The 25524-nt window shown below is 40.7% G+C and overlaps 1 protein-coding gene across 2 annotated transcripts; it reads left to right on the top strand.

Moving 5' to 3' along the window:
* The first annotated feature begins 2629 nt into the window (after positions 1-2629).
* On the top strand, positions 2630-24658 carry LOC144580136 (uncharacterized). 2 transcript variants are annotated; one of them, XR_013529144.1, is made up of 4 exons: positions 2630-3274; positions 5124-5238; positions 7611-7817; positions 20790-24658. XR_013529144.1 is itself a non-coding variant. In XM_078355231.1 (3 exons), the coding sequence occupies exons 1-3, from the start codon at positions 2917-2919 to the stop codon at positions 20923-20925; spliced, it is 609 nt and encodes a 202-aa protein (XP_078211357.1). In that variant the 5' UTR covers positions 2637-2916; the 3' UTR covers positions 20926-21477. The 2 variants fall into 2 exon arrangements, 1 of the variants encoding a protein (XP_078211357.1); XM_078355231.1 differs by lacking the exon at positions 7611-7817 and having other exon boundaries at positions 2637-3274; positions 20790-21477.
* The last annotated feature ends 866 nt before the right edge of the window (positions 24659-25524 follow it).

The raw sequence follows: 25524 nt of genomic DNA, 5'->3' as shown, positions 1-25524 counted from the left end.
TTTTTGTTTGGGGAGATATCTTCCTCTTAATTGTTGTGTTTTCTCACTCACATATGGGGCATAAAGCTTGGTTTACAGTTGACGGGTGTAAAAAGAGAGTAGAATTGGGAAAAATACAGTGTTTTAGCAAAGGTTTGACAAGGTACATCTTGGAGAGGATTCCTATTCCACTAGGCGGTGCTGTATGTCTTGAAATACCATGTGCTTTCCAGACAAAGGGTAGAGAAAAAGATGTTCACTGGGTGGGAGTAGAGGCCCTCTGCTTCTAGAAAAATAAAAAAATGACCATCCCTTTAGCTGTATTCCCAGTTACTATGGCATTTGCTGATCTTGCCTAATAGGATTATTTCCCTTAACTGTAAAAATTCCTGCAGCACTGCATAAAGACAGGGGACAAGAGGCACAGTGGTCTTGGAAAGAAAAAATTTGATGAAAAAAACTTGGAGATGCTATTGCTTACACCCAATGGGCAGTAAGAGGATGGAAAAATAAGAGTCCAGAAGCCTTTGAGTAACTGTCAATTGTCTCTGGATATCTTCAGCCCCAGATGATGGCTAGGCTCTTTGTGAAAGGAAACCAGTTCAAAACAGAGCCAATATTCCTAGCACCCTGAAAACACTGGGAGATTTGTTTAGTACTCCCTAGCAAGCCTGTCATCTGAGTCTTTGAAGTGGCAGCAATCATAATGGTCTCTTAACTGGCCATCAGATGCCCAGTTTTTTAAGTTTCATTTTACAATTTAAAATTGAGGGCAGATGGACTCAAAATAAAAGTAGAGAATTGGGGTCCACTCATATAATTACCTTTCTGATGAATCTACCCTTGATCCTAGATGAGCCCCCACAATGAAACAGCCTCATCTGGAGTACTACCTAAGGTTTCTTGTCTTATGGCCATGGAAAAAATAGGATACAGACATGCAAAGAGTGAGATTAGAGTGAAAGTTTAATAGGGAAAAGAAAGCAAATAGCTCTCTGTGGCAGAGAGGTGTCCTGGAAAAATGGGTTTCCTGTTCATGGCAAAATAGAGTGTTTTAAAGATCAGCTGGTGAGGAGGCAGTGTCTGGTTTACATAGGACATGAAAAACTGGTTAGACCAAGTGTGTCATTTGCATGGGGGTGAATCTCTGGTAACCCCATCCTAATCGTTTATCATGCAGGCAGTTTCTCTGCCTGAGCTGTGCCATGTTGCCCATTTCTTTTTTCCTGTAAACATGGTAACAGAGAGGGAAGATGGAGCCTTCATGTTGAATATGTGTGGCCCCCAAGTAGCCCTTTTCTCTTGGCATAGCTGTCAGCATTTGCCCATGCAGGCTTCCAGCTTGCTTATCTCTGTCTGCAGCTTGATTCTTCAGGTTGCTCTTGTTAGGAAAAAAAAATAATTTTCTGGGCTGCTTTTTGTTAGAAGGGAAGCACTGTTGAGGACTCTTTAAGCTGTCATTATCTATCTAATTTCTTTCTACCTCCTGTATCAATAAGATCACTTTGGGCTGCACATGGTGGCTCATGCCTGTAATACCAGCACTTTGGGAGGCTGAGGTGGATGGATCACCTGAGGTCAGGAGATTAAGACCAGCCTGGCCAACATGGTAAAACCCCATCTCTACTGAAAATATAAAAATTAGCCAGGCATGGTAATGGGGACCTGTAATCCCAGGTACTCTGGAGGCTGAGGCAGGAAAATCACTTGAATCCAGAAGGCAGAATTGCAGTGTGCTCAGATGGTGCCATCACACTCCAGCCTGGGCTACAAAAGTGAAACTTCACCTAAAAAAAAATTACTTTGACTGCAGTGTGGACAACACACTGAAAGACAACAGAGGAGTAGAGTCAGAGAGATTGCTTAAGTAGCTATTGGCCTATTCGAGAAAAAATGTTTTAAATACTAAAATCTGGTAAAAATTATGTAGAGAAAGGCAAATGCTCAAGGAATTTTTATACAGTTAAGATACAATAAATATCTTGATATTTATATATTTATCAGATAAATATACTGATACAATAAATCAGTAGATTCTGCCTGCTAATAGCATAAATGTACTTAGAACAAGTTTCTTAGCTGGTCAGCACCTGATTTCAGCCTTATGTAATATTTTCTTATAGAATGTTCTCAAGGAGTTTCAGAACTTCACTCTGAAATTCTCATTTTATGTAGAAATTACTTATGCTTACTCAGCAATCATTGTGTATACTTGAGAACTCTTGAAATATAAGAAAACCTGTAAGTCGTTTCTCTTTTTTTTGTTTTGTTTTGTTATTTTTTTTTTGAGATGGAGTCTCGCTCTTGTTACCCAAGCTGGAGTGCAATGGTGCAACTTCGGTTCACTGCAACCTCCGCCTCCTGGGTTAAAGCAATTCTGCTACCTCAGCCTCCTGAGTAGCTGGGACTACAGGCTGCACCACCATGCCCAGCTAATTTTTGTATTTTTAGTAGAGATGGGGTTTCACCATGTTGACCAGGATGGTCTCGATCTCTTGACCTCATGATCCACCCGCCTCGGCCTCCGAAAGTGCTGGGATTACAGGATTGAGCCACCGCACCCGGCCTATTTTTTTTTTTTTTTTTTTTTTTTTTTAACTGGAGATTGGTTTTCAGCATGGTGGCCAGACTGGCCTCAAGTGATACACCAACCTCTGCCTCCCAAAGTTCTGGGATTACGGGTGAGAGCCACAGCTGCACCCGGCAGGCACCGAAGAGGTTCCGCTGGGGCCTGCTCGGAGGAGTCGCGCTGGGGAAGGCGAGTGGAGGTGCTTCTTGATAAAACTGGGGAATCCCAGATCTCAGGGGTTCTGTCCTGGCCTGCCTCCCTGGATCGTCCAGCCTGGGCGGGAGTGGGGAGAGGACCTCGCCCTTCTTGACTGGGGCTGCATGGGAGGGTCCAACTTCACCAAAGGCCTAGCCCGCGGTTCCTAGCCTATGGCCCCACCCAGCAGCCCCCGGTCCCCCCTCCCCTCCAGACCTGGCAGTCGCCCTCAACAAACATGGCGCCGATGGCCTCAGTACGTCAAGCGACACGCCCGCCGGCCTCTTCCGGCGCTTCTTTTATCACCGCAGCCGGAAGCCGAGCGGCAGAGCGGGCGGTCTGGCGTTCGGGCCGGCGGCGGACTGCGCGGCTGTGTGGCCGTGCGCTGGCGCTGCAGGGAGGGATGCTGTGCCCCTGGGAGAGCCCGTCGCGGGAGTACAAGGAGCTGGACAGACTCTGGAGCTTCCACGCTGACTTCTCGGACGACCGGCGCCAGGGCTTCCAGGAGCAGTGGTAGCGGCTGCTGCTGCGGTACTCGGGGCAGGGCCGGGAGGCACGCGGAAGCCCATCGTAGGGACTGGGAGAGTCCAGGCCACCTCGCAGGCTCCTTCCCCTGGGCGCCCGGGGGTTGGGGGCCCAGGGGAGGTTAAAGATGAATGGGCTTGGCTGGTCAACATGGTGAAACCCAGTCTCTACTAAAAATACAAAAAATTAGCTGGGCACGGTGGCGCGTGCCTGTGGTCCCAGCTACTCGGGAGGCTGAGGCAGGAGAATTGCCTGAACCCAGGAGACGGAGGTTGCGGTGAGCCGAGATCGCGCCATTGCACTCCAGCCAGGGTAACAAGAGCGAAACTCCCTCTCAAAAAAAAAAAAAAAAAAAAAATTAATGGGCTTGGGAGCGTGGGGTTGGGGGAGTGGGGCCGGGAGGGGACCCAGGAGGACCGCGGAAGAGGAGGCAGGAGGAGAAGGAAGCGCCCCTGCCGAGCTCCCTCCCGAGGTGAAGGCTGAGCCCGGGCAGTGTCCTTTTTTTTTTTTTAATGTTTATTATTAATTTTTAAAACATTTTTTGAGACCGGGCTTGGCCCTGTTGCCCAGGCTGGAGCGCAGTGGCGCAGTCCTAATTTCTGATCTCAAGGGAGCCTTCCGCCGCAAGTTAGTAGGGCCTCCACACCTGGCTAATTTAAAAAAAAACTTTTTTCTTTTTTGAGTCGGTCGGAGTTTCGCTCTTGTTACCCAGGCTGGAGTACAATGGCGCGATCTAGGCTCACCGCAACCTCCACCTCCTGGGTTGAGGCAATTCTCCTGCGTCAGCCTCCCGAGTAGCTGGGATTACAGGCACGTGTCACTATGCCCAGCTAATTTTTTGTATTTTTAGTAGAGATGGGGTTTCACCATGTTGACCAGGTTGGTCTCAAACTACTGCCCTCAAGTGATCTGCCCACTTCAACCTCCCAAACTGCTGGGATTACAGGCTTGAGCCCCTGCCCCGGCCTTTTTGTGTGTCTGTGAGTGTGAGTGTGAGTGTGTGTGTGTGTGTGTGTGTGTCTGTGTGATAAGTGTATCGCCAGGCTGGAGTGCAGTGGCATGATCTCGGCTCACTGCAACCTTCACCTCCTGGGTTCCAGTGATTCTCCTGGTTCAGCCTCCCAAGGAGCTGGAATTACAGGTGCACGCCACCACACCTGGGTAGTATTTTTGTATTTTGATTAGAGACGAGGTTTCACCTTGGTGGCCAAGATGTTCTGGATCTCCTGACCTCATGATACGCCCACCGTGGCCTCCCAAAGTGCTGGGATTACAGGAGTGAGCCACCACACCCAGCCAAAGCTGGTTTATTTAAAACAACAACAATAACAAAAAACAGGCTAGGTGCAGTGGCTCACATTTGTAATTCCACCACTTTTGGAGGCCAAGGCAGGAAGATTGCTTGAGCCCAGGTGTTTTAGAGCAGCATGGGCAACATAGCAAGACTTCATCTTTACTCAAAATGAAAATTTAGGTCAGGCACAGTGGCTCACACTTCTAATCGAGAACTGTGGGAGGCCAAGGCAGGCGGATCACGAGGTCAAGAGAGCGAGACCACCCTGGCCAACGTGGTGAAATTCCATCTCTAATAAAAATAGAAAAATGCGCTGGCCATGGTGCCAGCTACTCAGGAGGCTGAAGCAGGAGAATCACTAGAACCTGAGAGGTGGGGACTGCAGTGAGCCGAGATCTCACCACTGTACTCCAGCCTGGCAACAGAACAGACTCTGACTGGAAAAAAAAGGAAAATTTAGCCAGCTCCTCACAACCACCTAACCTCCTCTGTCTCCCTGTATGGTCAGGCTGTGTGAGTACCGGAGAGGCTTGGTGACTGGGAACCTTTTCTTTCTCCCAGCTGAGTTCCTGTTCTGGGCTTCATTCTGCATGACCCATCTCAGCAGAAGGGCCAGGGACCTCATCCTCTGTGGCACCAAGGAATTCAGCTTCCTGCAGCTCTCAGATGCCTACAGGTAAGTTCCAAGCCACCACCACCACCTGCTCTTCCCAGCCTCTGTATACCCTATCCCCCTTGGGCATGGCATTTTTCCTCCTCACCCCACCCCTCTGCCAGACCTTACGAGTGAGCTGCTGGACCAGCCAAGGGCCCAGCCCCTTCAGTGCAATTCTCCTGCCTCAGCAGCCCAAATAGCTGGTCTGAGACCACTACCACAACCGGCTAATTTTTGTACTTTTAGTAAGGATGGGGTTTCTCCATGTTGACCAGGTTGGTCTCTAACTCCTGACCTCAAGTGATGTGCCTACTTCAACCTCCCAGACTGCTGGGATTATAGGCTTGAGCTCCTGCCCCGGCCTTTTTTTTTTTTTTTTTTTTTTTTTTTTGTGATAAGTCTTTGGCTAGGCTGGAGTGCAGTGGCATGATTTTGGCTCACTACAACCTTCACCTCCTGGATTCAAGTGATTCTCCTGGCTCAGCCTCCCAAGTAGTTGGGATTACAGGTGCACACCACCACACCCAGGAAGTATTTTTGTATTTTGATTAGAGATGGGGTTTCACCTTGGTGGCCAAGATGGTCTGGATCTTCTGACCTCATCATCTGCCCACCTTGGCCTCCCAAAGTGCTGGGATTACAAGAGTGAGCCACCACACCCAGCCAAAGCTGGTTTACTTAAAACAACAACAATACAAAACCGGCTAGGTGCAGTGGCTCACATTTGTAATTCGAGCGCCTTGGGAGGCCAAGGCAGGAAGATTGCTTGAGCCCAGGTGTTTTAGAGCAGCATGTGCAACATGTGTGCCATCACAGCTCACTGCAGCCTTGACCTCCCACACTGCAGCTTTTTGATTTAAAGTGAGAGACATGAAATTCTTCCTTTTACTCAAACACTTAGAAGCCATTGGAGGGTAATTAATTGGCCTAATTTCAATATTGTTGTATCTTAAAGAATAGAGAGGCCCAAAGAGAGGGAGGGACATGGAGAGGGGGGAAGATTCAGTAGATGGAGCAGTCAGAACACACTCAGTTGACCTTCCAGGCACAAGCAATCCTCCCACCTCAGCCTCCTAAGTAGCTGGTAGCATCTGCAATCACACTATTTTTTTTTAGTAGAGATGGGTGTCTCATTGTGTTGCCCAGGTTTGCACTGAATAATTCTGTTGGCAGCATTTTAGGTTTTTCTTTAATATTGTATCTGTTATGGTGATCTGTGATCACTGACCTTTGATGTTACTACTGTAATGGTTTTGGGATTCTGTCAAGCCCACTTACATAGGATGTTTAACTTAATTGATAAGTGTTGAGTGTGTTCTGACTGCTCCACTTACTGTTTCCCCATCTCTCTCCCTCTCTTTGGGCCTCTCCATTGTTTCAAATACAACAATATTGGTATTAGGCCAATTAATTACCCTACAATGTGTCTAAGTGTTTGAGTAAAAGGAAGAGTTGCATGTCTCTCACTTTAAATCAAAAGCTAGAAATGATTAAGCTTAGTGAGGGAGCCATGTCAAGAGCCATGATGGGCTGAAACCTAGTTCTCTTGTGCCAAACAGCCAAGTTGTGAAAGTTTTTGAAGAAAGTTAAATGTGCTACTCCAGTGAACTTGCAAATGATAAAATGAAACAGGCCAGGCTCAGTGACTCACACCTGTAATCCCAGCATTTTGGGAGGCTGAGGCAGGAAGATGAGACCAGCCTGACCAACATGTTGAAATCCCATCTCTACTAAAAATACAGAATTAGCCAAGCTTGGTGGTGCATGTCTGTAGTCCCAGCTACTCAGGAGGCTGAGGCAGGAGAATAGCTTGAACCCCAGAGTTGGAGGTAGCAATGAGCTGAAATCGTGCCACTGCATTCCAGCCTAGGTTAAAGAGTTAGACTCTATCTTAAAAAAAGAACAAAAAAGGGAAAATGAAACAGCCTTACTGCTGATATGGAGAAAGTTTCAGTGGTCTGGATAGGCAATCAAACCAGCTACAACAGTCCCTTAAGCCAGAGCCTAATCCAGAGCAAGGCCCTAGCTCTCTTCAGTTCTGTGAAGACTGAGGGAGGTAAGGAAGCTGCAGAAGAAAAGTTGTAAGGTAGGAGAGGTTAGTTGAGGATGTTTCAGGAAAGAAGCCATTTCCATAATATAAGAATGCAAAAAGAGGCCACAAGTGCTGATGGAGAAGCTGCAGCAAGTTATCCAGAAGATCCAGCTAACATCACTGTTGAAAGTGGCTACACTAACAACAGTTTCAATGTAGATGAAACAACCTTCTATTGGAGGAAGATGCCATCTAGGAGTTTTAATAGCCAGGAAGGAGAATTCAAAACTTCATAGGACTGACTGACTAATGCAACTTGTGACTTTAAGTTGAAGCCAACGTTCATTTACCATTCTGAAAGTCCTAGGGCCCCTGAGAATTATGCTAAATCTCTTCAGCCTGTGCTCAATAAATGGATGGAACAACAAAGGTTGGATGACAGCACATCTGTTTACAGCATGGCTTACTGACAATTTTAAGCCCACTGTTAAGACCTACTGCTGAGGATCCAAGATGACTGAATAGGAACAGATCCAGAATGCAGGTCCTAGCAAGAACAATGCAGAGGGTGAGTGCCCACCACATTTCTGAAGAAATTTTCATTGCCCACAGACCAGGAGATTCCTGGGAATAAAGCACCACAAGTTTTCAGCACAGTGGTGTCAGTTGGTGCTGGGTTGGCACACAGAAACTCAAAAAAGTCTGGGTGGCCGTTTCAACTGGTGCCTGATGGTTTCTGTAGCTCTATAGTACGTTTAAAGTCTGGTAATGTGATTCCTCCAGTTTTGTTGTTCTTCCTCAGGATAACTGGCTATTCTGGGTCTTTTTTGGTTTCATATACATTTCAGCATTGTTTTTTTCTATTTCAGTGAAGAATGTTACTGGTATTTTGATAGGGATTGCACTGAATCTGTAGATTGCTTTAGGTAGTATGTGTTAACAATATTGATTTTTCCATTCACAAACATGGAATATCTTTCCATTTTTTTGTGTCATCTTCAATTTCTTTCATTAGTGGTTTATATTTTTCATTGTAGATATATTTCACTTCTTTGGTTAAGTTAATTTTGAGGTACTTTATTTGTGGCTACTGAAAATAGGATTACTTTCTTGATTTCTTTTTCAGATTGTTTGCTGTTGGCATATAGAAATGCTTCTGATTTTCATATGTTGATTTTGTATCCTGCAACTTTACTGAATTTATTGATAAGTTCTATTAGTTTTCTGGCAAAGTCTAGGTTTTTCCCAGTATAAGATCATGTTATTTGCAAACAAGGATACTTTGGCTTTATCCTTTCCAACTTGGATGCCCTTTATTCATTTCTCTTCTGTGACTGCTCCAGCTGGATCTTCCAGTACCATGTTGAATAACAGTGGTGAAAGATAAGCAGCCTTGTCATGTTCCAGATCTTAAAGGAAAGGCTTTCAGTTTTTCCCCATTCAGTATGATGCTAGCTGTGGATTTGTTGTATATGGCTTTTATTTTGTTGAAGTGTGTTTATTCTATATCCAGTTCTTGAGGGTTTTTATTATGAACGGATGTTGAACTTTATCAAATGTTTGTCAGCATCGATTTAAATGATTATATGGTTTTTGTCCTTTGTTCTGTTGACACGTGTTTCACACTATGATTTGTATATATTGAGCCATCCTTACATCTCTGGGTTAAATTCAGTCATTATTTTATGTCGCTGGTTTTTGTGTTTTATCACTAGTATAAACTCAGGTTTTGGGGGAGATTTTTTTCCTTCTTAAAGATGGATTTAGTAGGGGGAAGTTTTACATGCCTGAAGACCTTTTATTATTTATGAATACTCTGGAGGTTCCCTACAGAGAACGTTCTTGTTACCAGAGGCTTTTATTGATTAGATGTCCAGATAAAGGAATTCCAGAGTCACCAAGGAATGTAGCAAGAGTAAACTCTCATCTATGTGACCCCCTCGGAAAGCAATTAGAAAAATTAGTGTTCTGGCTTTTCTTTTTAAGAGATAATTTAGTATGGTAAAAGAAGAGAAAGGAAAAATATATGTGACTCAGACTAAATGGAAAGAAACAAATTAAGCTTTCATTTTTCTTTCAGGAGCAAAAGTGCATGTAGAAATGACTGAAATGTCTGCTTGTTTTTCTGTTTGTATTTCAAGGGCTTTGAGGGCATGCTAGTGAGTGTCTAGTTATTTGGAGACATTATTGTGGCATCATCATCATTATTCCTTTTTGATAACTAAATGAAAGAGCAGTCCTTGGAAATACCATTTAACAGTAAAGAAATTTTCTCTTAAGATAGGCCTTGAAGGTACACTGTCAAAAACCTCCCAGCCCAGCAAGGCTGTGTTCTGAACTCTTTCTCTACTGTTGGCTCAATATTGTTTCAATAATCGGCTACTTTAATAAATCAATCATGGCTGCTTATCTTATATAGTATATTATATAAAGACAAAAGGGTATAGAGATGAAAATTGGAAATGGCCACCTATTAATAACTGAATTTTTTTAGGTTGGCATTTACTGTGGGATCTTCTGTGTTTGTTTGTTTGTTTGTTTTGTCAATTACTTCTATACTGCAACAGGGATGTTCAAAATTCAGATTGCTGGAGAAAATTGCATGGAGGCATTTCCTGTTAATCTTTGTAGAAATTATCATGGTGAATTCCAATTGTACCATGTAAGTATTTTTCCCTTTGTTAAATATATTCAGGTTGAAATACGGAAACTACATACTATAATTTGAAAGAAATGTAATTCCTCCATCTCAGGTGCCTGCAAATATGGTAATCATTAGGAAAGTATATAGAATGGTTGTCTAAGTGTGAGCATTATTGTTAATATTTTTGAATTTTAGACCTGGGAGGTGCCTTTGACATTATTCAAATTCTTCTGTTACATAAAGAAAAAGTCTGAGGCCAAGAGCAACTGAAGGTTTTCCCTGGATCATCTAAGTGTAGTGAGAAGCACAGCAGGGACCAGACCAGGCTGCCATGGTCTCTGACTTTGTCCCCTTGCTAATGTGATTTCATCAGCTTTCAGTACCATGTTGCAGTTCACGAAGCCACATTTGTCAGCACTTGTATGGCAGCTGGGTTTGTAGAAAGAGTGATATCTTTGTCATTAGTTTAGTGGTATGCAGAGACAGGAGAGCTGAGGGAAGGCTTATGAACCCTCTGCTTTGAACCAGTATCAGAGTTGGGGGGGCACTAGTTACTGTCCTCAAGGGCCTTGCACTGTCATTAGCAAAAGAGGGCACAAACATCTAGACAATGGCCAAATGGAGCCCTCAGGCAATACATGCTTTTATAGGCACTAGCAAGAGGGAGAGGTCACTTCCAGATGGTGTTTCACATGAATGTGGACTTGGTGAATCTCCAGAAAGTGAGCTGCTTCCAGCAGGATTGATTGCAGAGTTTGTTATCAGGTCTGTTCTTGTGGTCATGTGGTCGGGTAGTCAGTAGGGCAGGGAGTGTCAGTGTCTTTCTTCTGTTCATAGTCAGGCAGCCAATAGAGCAAGGAGGGTCAGTCAATGGCATTCTTCCGGTCATGCGGTTGGATAGCAGGTAGAGCAGAGAGGGTCAATCAGTTCCTCCATCCTGCGGTCAGGTAGTGGGTAGGGCAGGGTAGGTTAGGTAGTGGTAGGTCAGGTAGTGGGTAGGGTAGGGCTCGTGTCAGGTCTGCAAGTTCCTGGGGGATGTGCAGGTTGATTGCAAATTCCTAATGGAAAAGAGCCAGGAGATGGACTTCAGGGCTAGGCACAGGCCTGGCTTTATTTCCACACTGGAGTAAGACACTTTGGTTCTTCTCCCAGTCTCCCACCTGGTCAGCTTCCTGTTTTGAGTTTGAGCCCTGTCCCTGACCCTCCCTCTAATAAGAGGGATTGGCCTGTTTTTGGAAGTTGGGTTGAACCCCTATCTCCTGATCATATGTATTTCCATGTCCAAGAGCTTAAAAGAGACTTACTTATTACATGCAATATAGGTATGTCTTCCCCTTTAGGAAACAAATACTGTTTTCCTGGGATGAGATGACAAGTCTTGGCTAACACTGACCTAACATGTCTTCCACAGTGTCTTGGGACAAGGTGCACATTCCTGGTGTGCTGCAATGCTTGGGAGTGATGTACTTTGTGGTTGCTGTGTTGGAGTTCCTCTTTGCTAAACCTGTGCCTGAATATTGTGCTTCGATGAGAAATTTTTTAATTAAAAAAAATTATTGTGTGGTGATACGGTCTCACTGTGTTCCCCAGACCAGCCTCTTAACTCCTGGCTTCAAGCGATTCTCCTCTTTTGGCCACCCAAAGCACTGGGATTACAGGTGTGAACCACCGTGCCTGGCCAGGAATTGTGTTATTGTTGTTGCTGTTTGTTGTTGTTGTTGTTACTGTTGAGACAGGAACTTGCATTGTTTCCCATTCTGAGGTGCAGTGATATGATCTAGGTTCCCTGCAGCTTTGATATCCCAGGCTCCTTCCTCCTCAGCCTCCTGATTAGCTGAGACTATAGGAGAGCACCACCATGCCTGGCTAATTTTATTTATTTTTTTGTAGAGACAAGGTCTCACCATGTTGGGTAGGCCGGTCTCAAACTCCTGGATTCAGGTGATCCTCCTGCCTTGGCCTCTAAAATTGCTGGGATTACAGGTGAGCCATCATGGCCTGCCAAAACTGTGTGTTTTTTAAAAAGAACAAAGGGGGATATGGTTTATAGAACTTTTAAAATTTCTGCATTCAATACTGCACTTCTGCTAATCAAATACTTACTGATTTCCACTTCCATCTAGTTTTTAAAGCTTTATATCAACTTTTAAAATTATGTTAAAATACACACGACATCTATCCTGTTAGCAAATTTGTCAGCACACAGTAATCGCATGCATTATTTTTTCCTATTTTTATTAACAATACATATCAATTATACATATTTATGAGGCTCAGGGTGATATTTTGATCCTGTGTATTATACAACATGTAACGACCAAATAATGGTGATTAGTATATCCATCACCTCAGTTATCATTTCTTTGTGTCGGGAACATGCAATGTCCTTTCTGCTACTTTCAAATGTGTTCTTTTTTATTTGTTTTTTGGAGACATGGTCTCACTGTGTCACCCAGGCTGGAGTGCACGTAGCATGATCTCAGCTCACTGTTGCCTTGACCTTCCATTCTCAAGCGATTCTCACACCTCAGTCTCCTAAGTAACTGGGACTATAGGTGTGCACTACCATGCTCGGCTAATTTTTATATTTATTGTAGAGTGGAGGTTTCACCATGTTGCCTAGGCTGGTCTTATACTCCTGGGCTCAAGTGACCCACTTGCCTCAGCCTCCCAAAGTGCTGGGATTACTGACATGAGCCACCATGTCTGGCCCCATTTTCGATGGTATTAAATAATACTAACAGCATCCACTTCACAGGTTCAGTCTCAAGGGGGCATTATTAACTTTTCAATTTCCTTATGACATTTTGGTCTCTATTCATATGCTGTAAAGTTCAGTAAATTTTCGTTTTGAGGATGATCCTCAGGTAGGACATGGGAGAATGACAGTATTGTGCTTGATTATTTCTATTACTTCTTTATTAGAGGCATGTCAGAGTCCTATCTCTTTTGTGATTACTTCCTGTTTTACTATAAATTGCTGGGCGGAGTTTACCCGGGTGACAGTTACTTCTCACCACCACCCGCCATTATTGGCAAAAATTCCAATAGAAATGTTTAAATTCTTCCATTTGGGGTCTTATTCAACAATGCTATGTTGTTGTCTAGCTTCTTTCTTGATATGTAACTGGCAGGTTCATCACTGAATCCTACATTCTCTAGGTGCTTCCTGTAATGCTAGCTATTTTGGGGGCATTTTAATCGTTGTTACTTTTTCCCCCTCTGCCATTGTTGTCAGTGGATTGTGTCCTCTGGCTGTGAATTTCCTTAAGGTTAAGAAGAGGTGAGATATGTATGAATGGGCATGGACTTGGTCAGCCATGGATACCAAAGCTACCCTTTTCAGCCCTTCTGAGGGACTTAAGGGTCTGCGGAGGCACATCCAGGGCCATCAACATAGGGTGAGGGGTTCAGTGGGACACTAAGAATAGGTGGGCTGCATCCTTTCTTCCTTCAACCACACAGATCCAAAAGTTTGTATTTAATTTTTACACTTGAACATTTATTTTTAATTTGCAAATTATAGGTATTGATATGTAATTCACATACCATAAAACTTGCATGTTGAGAGCATACAATTCAATGATATTTTCTATATTCAGAGTTGTGCAGCCATCACCACTCTGTAATTCAGGAAGATTTTCCTTACCCCATGAAGAATCCTGCACTCACTGCCAGCCACTTCCCATACGTCACAACTGCCCCTGCCCCTGCCCCAGGCAACCCTAGTCTGCTTTCTGTCTCTGTACATGTACCTGCTTTAAACAGTTCCTATACATGAAGTTATATAATATGTGGTCTTTTGTTTCTGGCTGCTTCCACTTAGCACATTTTTTGAGGTTCAAAAATGTGTCAGCCATGTTATTGCATGTGTCAGCACTTCATTCCAAAATTGCTGAATAAGATTCTGTTTTATGGATACACCACAGTTTATTCATCTTTTACTTTTCCTTTTTTTTCCTTTCTTTTTTTTTTTGAGACAGAATCTTGATTTATTTCTGGTATCTTCTAATGTGTTTCTTTTTATAGTTTTCAACCTGATGCATCTGGGCATTACAATAAAGGTATGTGACTTATAGCAATCTACTGATAATTTGTTTCCTACTGTTACTATAGCAAATTGCCACAAACTTGGTGGCTTAAAACAACAGAGATTTCTACTCTCTCAGTTCTGGAAACCAATTTCTGCTCTCCGAGTTCTGGAAGTCAAAGTCAGCATCAAGTTGTGGGCAGGGTTAGACTCACTTCAAAGGCTTTGGGAAATAATTCTTTGCTTCCCTCTTCTGGCCTAGGGCAGCTACTAGCATTTCTTGCCTTGTGGCCACATCAGTCTACTCTCTGCAGTAAGAGTCACATGGCCATCTTCTCCTCTGTCTGAAATCTCTCCTGCCTCTCTTGTGTATGGATATTAGTGATGGCATTTCAGGCCCACCTAGATAATTCAGGACAATCTCCCACATTTAGATCTTTAATCACATTTGCTAAATCTTTGCTCTAAAAAGTAAGATTTGCAGATTGAAGGAATGAAGGTGAGGACCATGAGTGAGGCCACTGTTCATTCCACTACAACTAATATCAATATTTGCCACTTAGAATGAAGTGTGGAAACTTTACTTGTATTTAAGACCCTTTTCCCCTTTAACTTTTAATGTTTATTGGCTGAAGTACCAGAATGTGTTCTAATTGTTGTTTTAATCCTTTAGTAAGATTTCCAGAACTCATGGTGAACAAAATAGTCCATTTTATATTTCCATATTTCTGCTCCATCCTTTCATCCTTCTTCTGCCTGCTCTATGCTTACTTTTGTTATTTCTCTTTTTTTTGAAGAATGTCCTTGAGCCAACCATTAAGGGTAGGTCTGCCATCCACTCTTAATTTGTAACAACAAATTATTTGTCTGATAATATTTTTTAAGCTCCATTTATTTGTGAAAGATAGATTCACCAAACATAGAATTTGTGGGTGAAAGTTCTTCCTTCTGGCCTCCATGATCCCAAATGGGAAAATCATGGTCATTCAACTGGGCGTTTCTCTGTCGGTTCCAGAATTGTCTTTTGTTTCTTTTTGGCTGTTTTTTTTTTAATTCCTGTCTTCAGTTTTTAAAAGTTTGATTAGATGTGTCTTGAAATTGACTTTTTGGGGCTTATTTCTGAGAGGTTAACTTAGATTTTTTTTGGTCTATAAATTGATGAGTTTGCCATATTTGGGAAGTTTTTAGCAATTACTTTTTAAAGAAATTTCAACACCATCATCTAGCTTATCCTTCTGGAATTCTAATGACACAAAATTTAGACCCTTCTATTTTGTCCCATAGGCCTCTGAAGCTTTGTTCATTATACGCCTTTTAGTCTATTTTCTCTCTCTTGTTCAGTGTAGGTGAATTCTATTGATCTGAAGTTCAATTATTCTATTATTGCTCATTTCAATTCTAATATTAAGCAAATCTGGCAACATTTGGTTTTCACTTCTATTATTGTATTTTTAGTTTCATAATTTCATTTTAGTTCTTTTTTTAGAACTTTTTTATTTGCTGAGATTTATAGTTGTGTTTTAATTTGATTGCTGAAAATTTGTAAATGATCACTGAAGCATTTTAAAAAGATGTCTGCTTTAAAATCCTTTTCAGATGGGTCCAACATCTGAACCATTTCAGTTGAGGTCAGTTGATTGTCTTTCCTTATTCAAGCCATAATTTTCTTGGCTCTTCGTGTGATGTGTGATGATTTACCTGGCCCTTTGGTAAATGCTAGGTGTTATTTACATCCTTAATCTTAGTGAGCAAGCCTCAGCCTATTGTGGACTATGGAGGAGGTTTCAGTGATAGTTTGATTATTGGAGACTTTAAGGTTTTGCTTTGATCTGCTGAGTGGATTTAGTGCCAAAGGAGGTTCCCAATGCTCTCTGCTGGTGCTGGCTGAGAGTTCAGAAAGATTTCCCAGGCTTCAGGTGCATGGGGTGGGCTAGGGGAGAAACTGGTGAGGTGGGGTTGGAGGGACTGCTGTTCCCAAAGTCCCCTCACCTATTACACTCCCTCTGCCTCTGTGGCTGGGTTGGGAGGAGACTCTCCATCTCAGATCTTCAGGGACAAAGCCTTCCTGGATCAGGTCACTGATGTAGCTGCATCGCTCTTGCAGGGTCTGCCTTCCTAGCTACTTTTCCTTTGAGAAGGCAGCCCTAGGCTCACAAGAAATATGAAGACTTTCCTGGTTACTTATTGTTGGTGTGGCTCCTGTAGCCATTCCCTTTGCTGGCAGTGCAGCCTGCCTGGTAGTCAGAAGAGTCCCAGTTTCATCTGGAGAAGGAACAGGGTTTCCTGGGGGCCATCTATTGCTTAGTTGGGGGTGGCAAAAAGCAGATATGAGTGCCCTTCTGCTTGTGGGAGTATACAGTGTGCTGTTTCTCTGGTCCTGGGTCTCGAACCAGCTTGTCTTTGTCCTATCACTTTTTAGCAGTGTCTTCTGGTAGCTTCATGTGTCATTACTAGGCCTGTGATACTTGTGGTTCGCATGGGAGGAGATGGAAAATGATCTCTATGTCATAAGGACTGGCAGTCCATATACTTTTAAATAGTGTGGGTTGCATTCGATAAAGGAAGTCTGTAAGATAAGATCACTTTGGGATTTAGTCAACTTTTATTTTCCCCTTTGATCTGCAAGATCAAGAGATTTGGGTTAGATCTTTTTGATGCATTTCCACACATAAACACTTTGTAATTCTGATAATGTTTAGTGAACTTAAAATAGCTATTGCAAATAATTGGTGTAACTCATCATCTTCTATGCCACCTGGCTGCAATGGATTGCAGCACAGTGAATAAAATCTGCCATACTTGAATGACATGTGTGCATGAGTCAAATCAAATAAAATCTAAAGCTTGTTCTACATGCTGATGCCCATGGGGAAGTAATAACTTCAGTATATGTATGAATTAACTTCAGTTTTAACATTGTATTTAGTAATATGATTATTCAGTAAAAGCACTCCCTTAATTATTTTTTAGTCAGCTTAATTTACAAATCAGATTCCTTGTCCTTTCTCCCTGTCCTGGCTCTCTGCAGTGGTATAAATTGTGTAAATAAACATGGAATCAGTAACTACCACATTCCAGGAGTCCGGTTAGGTACTGGGTAGACAGGAAACCTGCAACTCACTTCACCTGCTCTCAGCATCCGCTCAATACTGTATTTGAAGGTATGTGAAAGACATGAGACTGCAAACATGGTCTTCCAGAGCTGAAATTCCTTCTGCTTTGGTTTATCAAACAGCTGAGTTGACTTCTGACGCTTCGCCTAGTTGCTTTTCATCTGCCAATTTATACCGGAGTTTATTTTGTCAGTACCTCTTTGAAACTCATTAATGGTATTTTACTCCATCCTCAGGAATGATTCTGCTTAGGCACCTGAACAGATAGTAGTGCATTTTTACTTATCCTTATTAATCACTGTATCAACCCAATTAAGGCAAGTAGTCAATTAAATCATACGATTAAATAACTGTTTTCTACGTGTTCTGAAATATTTATACCATTCATGGACATTAAAGAAACATAAAGACAACAAAGGACTAAAAAGTACTTCAGTTTTAGGCAAGTTTTTATCTTATCAGCAGCCTTTACTATTCCACTGCCCGATTTACAATTGTAATGAGTATATTAAAGGCTTAGTAAACCCCTTCTTGAGGTACCTATCCATAAAATACACACATCTCGTATTGCAGGTGATACATTGCATTAGTTTTATGTTTTGACAGCTTTGTGACACATGCAATTTTTCTTCAACTATGAACAAACTATTTTAAAGTGATATACAGTAAAATAGAACTTTTTGTGTGTATAGATTTATGACTAGATAGGTGTATAGGTTTGTGTAACTACCACCAAAATCAGAACACAGAACAGTTCCTATACGTCAAAGTACTGTGGTATCTATCCCTTTTTAATGACACCCTCCCCCACCTTAAGCCCTGGATTACTTACTGATTCATTCTTCATTCCTGTAATTTTGTCTTTTTGAGAATGTTACACAAATGGAAGTATTACCTATGTAACTTCTGAGGCTGCAAGTGGAAATGTAAAATGGTACAGCCATTCTGGGAAATAGGTTGACAGTTTCATATGAGGGTAAATATATACCAATCATATGATCAGAAATCTCACCCTAGGTATTTACCCTAGAAAAATCAAATTTAAGCCGGACAAGGTGGCTCATGCCTGTAATCCTAGCACTTTGAGAGGCCAAGGAGGGCGGATTGCCTGAGCTCAGGAGTTGAGACCAGCCTGGGCAACGCAGTAAAATCCTGTCTCTACTAAAATACAAAAAATTAGCCAGGCGTGGTGGTGTGCACCTGTAGTCCCAGGTATTTGGGAGGCTGAGGCAGGAGAATTGCTTGAACTTGGGAGGCAGATGTTGCAGTGAGCTGAGATCACACAACTGCACTCCAGCCTGGGTTACAGAGTGAGACTCCATCTCAAAATAAAAAAACAAGAAAAATCAAAATTATACCACATGAATGTTTATAGTAATTCTATTCATAATTGCCCAAATACAAACATTGTAACTATTCTTCAACAGGAAATTGGAAAAACACATGCATAGTTTTACAAAGGAATTATACTCAGTACTCCCAAAGAACAAATTATTGATACACATAACAGCATCGGAATCTCACTAGGTTATGCTGATGAAAGAGATCACAATCAAGAGTTTTAGCCCTCTGTTTTATTTTCTCTATTTTTGTTGTGGTGGTGGTTGTCATCTAGTCAAAATCTTGCTATGTTGCCCAGGCTGGTCTTGAACTCTTGAACTCCTAGGCTCAAGTGGTCCTTCCACTTCAGCATCCCAAAGTTCTGGGATTACAGGCATAAGTCAGTATGCCCAGCCTTTAACACATGTATTTCATGTAGATTGGGATAGAACTATTGAACCATTTAGCAAGCTCCAAAGGGAGGATTTGTTCAGAAATGAGATTGTTCTTGTCTACACAATAAAATCACAAGCAACCAAAACATCATACATTTACTGTATTGTACAGTTGTAACTAAGCTGTCAAGAATACTGACTCGTTTTCATTTGAAAGGGTTTAGTTATACTCTCAACAAGTTTAGATGTACTCACAAAATACCCTGGTATAAGGAAAAATAAAAAATCAAATATCATTTCCTTCATTTTGAATTAGCCACTTCACATATTTGAAATCAGAGTCATAATCACTGCTGATTTCAGTTCAACATTGTTGCTGACTGCAACAAGACATATCAATGCAAGGCAGCAATGCCTTCACTGAAGTTTGTGGAAAAGGTAATAGTATGTTAGAGCCAAAGAGTTCCTTTAAGTTAGTTTAATGCAATTCTCTTGTTTCATAGGGGAGGAAACTGAAATTGAGATAAAATGATTTAGCTAAAATCACAGATGAATTAATGACAGGGCCTATAAGAGAACTTCAAAGGCTAAGCCCTTGGTATGCTGCCTAAGATAACACAAAGATTTAAGGGATTATTTTGAAATATTTCTATAAAATTTAAACATGTAGTTGTATAATTAATATTGATTAATTTACATTTCCCTTTATTGATTTATTCAAAAATATGTATGCTATACACTAGAGACTGGGGATAAAATGGCCAAGAGTCACAAAATTGCATCCAGGAAGCTTAGAATTTGAAAGAAGGTGGATGTTGAAGCAGATGTCTATGAAACTGAGTTACATGAAGGCTTCTACAGAAAACCTAGAGGAAAAAAGTCCTAATCTGGCCTCAAGAGGTTAAGAAATGTCTAATGAGAATCCTGAGTCTTCAAAGACTCTTAACTCCTGTCCAGGAAGAATTGACACTCAATCTAGAAATTTGATGGCCTATCAAAACCCTGGAAACTGAGAAATGCCGTAGTTTTGGAGAATGGGGAAGATACATATGGTTGAAGCAGAACATGCCTGGGAAATGGCAGAGTTTTAGACTGAGGGGCTTGGAGGTGAAAAGGCAGGTAGCTACAATATTGTGGCTTATTTTTTCAAAAGAAAATTGTATTTTGTTCTATATAAAGGTGGGTGCATCACAAGGTCAAGAGATCGAGACCATGCTGGTCAACATGGTGAAACCACGTCTCTACTAAAAATACAAAAAATTAACTGGGCATGGTGGTGCGTGCCTGTAATCCCAGCTACTCAGGAGGCTGAGGCAGGAGAATTTCCTGAACCCAGGGGGCAGAGGTTGTGGTGAGCCGAGATCGTGCCATTGCACTCCAGCCTGGGTAACAAGAGTGAAACTCCCACTCAAAAAAAAAATTATTTAGTGTTTCATTAGGATAGCTTTATTTTTAAGTTTAAATCAGAATAATATATACTATAGAGTCAATTTGGGGAAAATTGATCTGTTTTAAACAATGCAATGACTAATATGTTATGATGAATGTTTAAGTACAGTAATTCCCCACTTAATATTCTACAAAAGGTCTTTGGAAACTGATTCAAGCAAAACTCTGTCTAACGTAACCAATTTCTCCTTAGGCTAATTGACATAAACAAGAGTCAAGTTCCTATGACATATTTATGCTCACAAAAAGCATCACCAAACTTCAAACACTCCTAATATTAAACATTTAAATAAATAGCTATAAACATATTTCAGAAATAATAAAAACAAGATAATTATTTCCCCAATTTTTGGTGGATAGGTGACTCACAGTGGTAGGCGTGGAAGTTGGTTAAATCAAGGAATGAATGTTTGCAAATGGAACATGTTCAGGAGCACCTCCTCCTATGCAAGTCAAAAACAATCACAAATATGACGGCTCCCTGAGCACCTTCCTATTACATTGTTTATTGTCCTGCATTTGTATGATTATTATATACTTGACAAGTTTTTACTTGACAATTTATATTCATTTATTTTTTTCCAACCAGGTTATCACCTAACAGCAATAAACCTCACATGCACAGCTTTGGGATGATGTTGGATAAACCTGTGCCCAGGCAGACTTGGGGAACCCAACTCCATGCAGACAGCAGCCCTACCTGGAATCGATTTTATCAATGTTAGAAATGACATTGAAGAAAATAATTTTATTTGGGCACCTGATATATTTCGTGAAAGCTAGCATCTGTTTTATTTTTCAGCTGCAAATTATTATTTTTAAAGTCCTGTTTCAAACACATAAACAGTTGAAAAGAGTAACAACATTGTTTGCTTCTTCATTTTAAACAAATTATTTCTCAGTGCTAGCAAGCTAAAATTGTCCTGGAAACCAAAAAAAAAGAACAAAATTTCTTTAGTTGTAAATGATTATAAAATAACTTTTTCTAAAGTTAAAAATAAATAAAACACAATTTTTTTCTTTACGTAATTTTTAAAATGTTAGTTTAAAAATAATTATAAAAAGCTGTGATTACAGTTCTTATAAATATAACCATCACATAGCAGGCTTAAAATAAATTCCAAAATGATTAATAAACGTGAATCTGATTTACATTTGATCAAATTAACAGTGCAGTGTGGCAGTGTGCTTGTTTTATGCGAATTAACAAATTAACATAAGATTAAATTAAAACAAAATTTAGTACAGGACTTAAGAATTTAAATATATCCACTTATAGGTATATCTAAAGTAGCTGACTAGCAGTATGTCTTTTCAATATGTAATAAGTTTCTATATGTTGTTTTAATTAAAAAATGTCTAAGAGGGAGGTAATTTCAGAATCGATGTAGAGTTAGCCTATTTCAGTGGGGTGAGTGTGAGATAGTCAGTGTTTAACAATGGGTGGGAATGGCAAGACAATAACACACACACACACACATGAGATTTTGAAAAGCAGGTATTACATGTTTTGATTGCCTTAAATATTTTTCCTCTTATGAGTAAAATATGCCAAGAACAGGTGAAATAAGGGCTGGGAATGTGCTTGAGAAAAGTGATCACTTAGGACAATAGCAAATGGAAATGGGGAAAATGCACTGACTATAATTCAGGAAAAAAGCATGAGTAGTTTGGGCCTTGAGATCATACATAGATATCATTATAGATCAGCAAGTTCTTCACCAGCTTTCTTGTGCACACATATGGGAAGATAGTGGTTGGCTGGATTGATCTCGAGTTGAGGTTTTGTCAGAGATGGGACAGATTGGTAGTAGAACTTTAACACAGTTCAGGGGCTGGTGAGAAAGAATGAGTACGAGCCATGTTGTCCAGTCTGGGTCAAAAAACTGACAAAACCATTAATAGAGGTTATCTAAAATTGGGATAGTTTTTCAGGAAGTACAAGAATATGATAAGAGATATGGTAGTGTGGTCAGAAAAAGGGGTTCGGTGCCTAAGATTTTTATGACAAAGTATAGCAAGGTTCAAGGTATAACCAGTGATATCACACCTTGCACCTTGATGTCATACCTTGCAGTGGAGTGGAGAGAAAAGTTATTGGGTTAAAAGGCTCAACCATGAGTTACTTTACAAGAATTATGAAACTGCCTGCAGGAAGCAGTGACAAGAAGCCAGGAGCTACATGAAGGAAGAGAAGTATGATGGACATCAGTAGTCACCTTGCATGGTGGCATGCGTCTCAAAGTCAAAGGGGTGTAACAAGGGAGAAACAAGTAGAAGTAGGGAACACAGATCAGAAGGGTGCTGGCAACACCTCTAAGCCTGAAGGGAAAAGGACTCCCCTTAATTCTACATGACTCAGGCGCCATGTACATACTACCGTGTAGGAAACCATGAATGGCTATGCACACTGTCTTCTTTAACTGTATAATAAAACCACACATTTTCTTTTTTCTCTCTTCTTCCACCCAAAGCCATGAATTTGACTTAAGATAAGTTTTTCCTTCATAGATATACTTAAAGAATAGTAAACCAAAGAAGGAAAGAAAGAAGCAGACACTAAGCTGTAGAAAAATGAGCAACTGAGGTCAGGTGCAGTGGCTCACATATATGTAATCCCAGAAGTTTGGGAAGCCAAGGAGGGAGGATCACTTGAGACCAGGAGTTCAAGACCAGCCTAGGCAACATGGCAAAACACAATTTCTACAAAAAATAGAAAAAAAAACATTAGCTGGGTATGGTGTCACATGACTGTAGTCCCAGCTACTTGAGGGGCTGAAGTGGAAGGATTGCTTGAGCACAACTGGTAGAGGCTGCAGTGAGCTGTGATTGTGCCACTGCAATCCAGCCTGGGCCACAGAACGAGACCCTGTCTCAAAACAAAACAAAATAAAACCACCCCCCCATTTCTCTCCAAAAATCTCAGACCTAAACTCCCACTGAGAATAGTTTTGAGGGCTGAATATAATGATAACAGAAAAGCACATCTTTTAAGGTCTATGAGAATGATATAAGGCAGACAGGATTTTTAAAGTCAAAAATTAAGACAGAGGTATACGTGTTAAGATTATTCTTGACATTTTGCAAGTCATTTTCCTTTCAAAGGATTGCTGAGTCTCATTTTAGGGTATTACAGTCAAACAGGAATCTGCAGCTCAGATAAAATGGTTTTGGGAAACAGGATATGACAGGCCTGAGCTGGGCTATCAAGCAGTGACAGTTTGAGGGACCTATTATCTATAGGAAGAATTACAAGAGAGCAAGCCTGACAGCTGCCTGGCTTTAGGTTCTTGATAAATTTGCCCAATCCTAATTTTTTTTTCCTAAGATTAGAAGCAAAGGAACCAAATGAAAGAGGTGCTTCCAGTAGTCTAAAGAGCTATACAGAGCATTTGGAATTGTGGGTGCTGGGAGACAGAGTTGGGAGTTCATGGCCTATCTTTTAAAGGGAGATCTGCTTGAGAAGATCACAATCTCTGGGGTTATGACTGGGAAGTCAGTAAAGTAAAATGTAGTCTTGAATCAGTCCGCCAGCTGACTGGATCAAGGCAGTCCTTTGACAGCCAGGAAAAAGTCATCTGGAGAAGACACGAATGCACAGCCAAGCCTGGGAATCAAAGCAAACTCACCTGAAACATCCAGAAACAGCATCCTATGACCCAACACTAAGAGAGACACAGTAGAAAAGGAGCAGGGTATCCAGATACCACTGTTATCAATAACAGAAAATTTAATGGTTAACTATGATTTGTGTGTTTTAGAAAAGAAACTGATGATTGTCAGTTTTGGCAGAAAACTGGAAATCATGTGAATCAAACAAATTTAGAATTGAAAAATAAATACCTGAAATACAAAATGCATACATATGGGTTGAGTTGGAAGATAGATTAGTGCAAAACATCCTAACTGAAGCAGAAAAACTTGATAGTTTGTACAGAAAATATTTGTGTAATTGAAGTTCCAGAAGAAAGGGAGAGAGGAATTGAGAAATAAGCAATATTTTAAGACAATATCACCAAGAATTTCCCCAAACTGACAATAGACATTAAGAGAAAGATTTAAGAAATTCTACAAAGCAGTCAAGTTAATGCAAGAAAAACCACCTGGTACATTATAATAAATCTGCAGAAAAACGGGGCAAGGAAAGATTTTAAAAGCAGCATAAACAAATAAATGTTATTTTTAGGTGATAAAATATTAATATAAGGCTGTCAGACTGTCTCAATATAAACAAAGGAAGTAAACAGAAAACAATGGCATCCTTGAAATATTGGGAAAGTGAAACAAGCTGACAGATAATTAAAAAGAAATTTATTAATCAAAAAGAAAAAGCAATAAGCTCCAATTTATCAGTAATTACACTGTAAATAAAAGGTAAAACTGATTAGGCAAAAATAAAACAACTCCGTTATACTTACAGGAAACAATCATTAAGTAAGCATACATAGAATAGTTGAAAGTCAGAGGTTAGAAAAAGATATTCTTTTTAAAGACCAAGAAAAGAAAAAAAAATGATAGCTTTATAATCGTAAGTCAAAGTTGACATTAATGCAAGATATATAGCTAAAAAGAAAAAAAAATGATGGCAATCAGAGAGTGATTTGACAATCCTAAATTTGTAAGCTTTAAATAATAATTTACTCTCACACTATGTAACATGGACCTTGACCAAACTGCAAACAAAATAGAAGCATTCAACATTATACATGAAGATTTTAACCTACCTCTAAAACTGATGCCCTAATTAGATGAAACGATCAATAGACCTGTCAATTTGAACAACTTGATTACAAACTTGACATACAGAAAGCCCTGCAACCAATACTTACAGAATGTAACTTGTTGTAAGTACATGTGGGATCCTTAACAAAACTGACCATATTTAAATAAAAAATCCTAATTTCTGACAAAGGACTGGGATCTACACTACAATATACGAAAAGAGCTCTTGATATTTAAAAAAGGAAAAAGAGAAACCTCTCATTGAAGATGTATAGATGGAAAATAAACATGTCAGACAAGGTTTTACATCATTAGCAAGCAGTTCAATGCACATAGCTATTAGAGAAGCATAAAAAAAATGCTGACACCACCAAGTGTCTGTTGAGAATACAGAAAACATGGGGTACTCACACATTGCGGGTGGGAATGTGAAACAGTACAACCAGGCTGGGGAATCATTTGGTAGCTTTAAAAACTAAGCATGTGATTATACAATGAAGCTATGGCATACTTTTCCATCAGCATGTTGAGTTCAGTCAATAGATTTGGTGTTTCTTTTCACTGACTGACAGCAGCCCCTATGTGATTATTTTGTTTTGTTT

This window comes from Callithrix jacchus, chromosome 18 (genome assembly GCF_049354715.1).
Source record: "Callithrix jacchus isolate 240 chromosome 18, calJac240_pri, whole genome shotgun sequence".
Lineage (NCBI taxonomy): Eukaryota > Metazoa > Chordata > Mammalia > Primates > Cebidae > Callithrix > Callithrix jacchus.
Note: the sequence above shows the minus strand (reverse complement) of the source record. Positions and strands in the feature narration are given on the sequence as shown.

Excerpts from the sequence above, each read along its gene's own strand:
- LOC144580136 (XM_078355231.1), top strand. The coding sequence starts at position 2,917 with ATGGCCCCACCCAGCAGCCCCCGGTCCCCCCTCCCCTCCAGACCTGGC. Across the intron at positions 3,275-5,123 it reads TGGTAGCGGCTGCTGCTGCG|CTGAGTTCCTGTTCTGGGCT; the intron begins GTACTCGGGGCA and ends TCTTTCTCCCAG. Across the intron at positions 5,239-20,789 it reads CAGCTCTCAGATGCCTACAG|GTTATCACCTAACAGCAATA; the intron begins GTAAGTTCCAAG and ends TTTTCCAACCAG.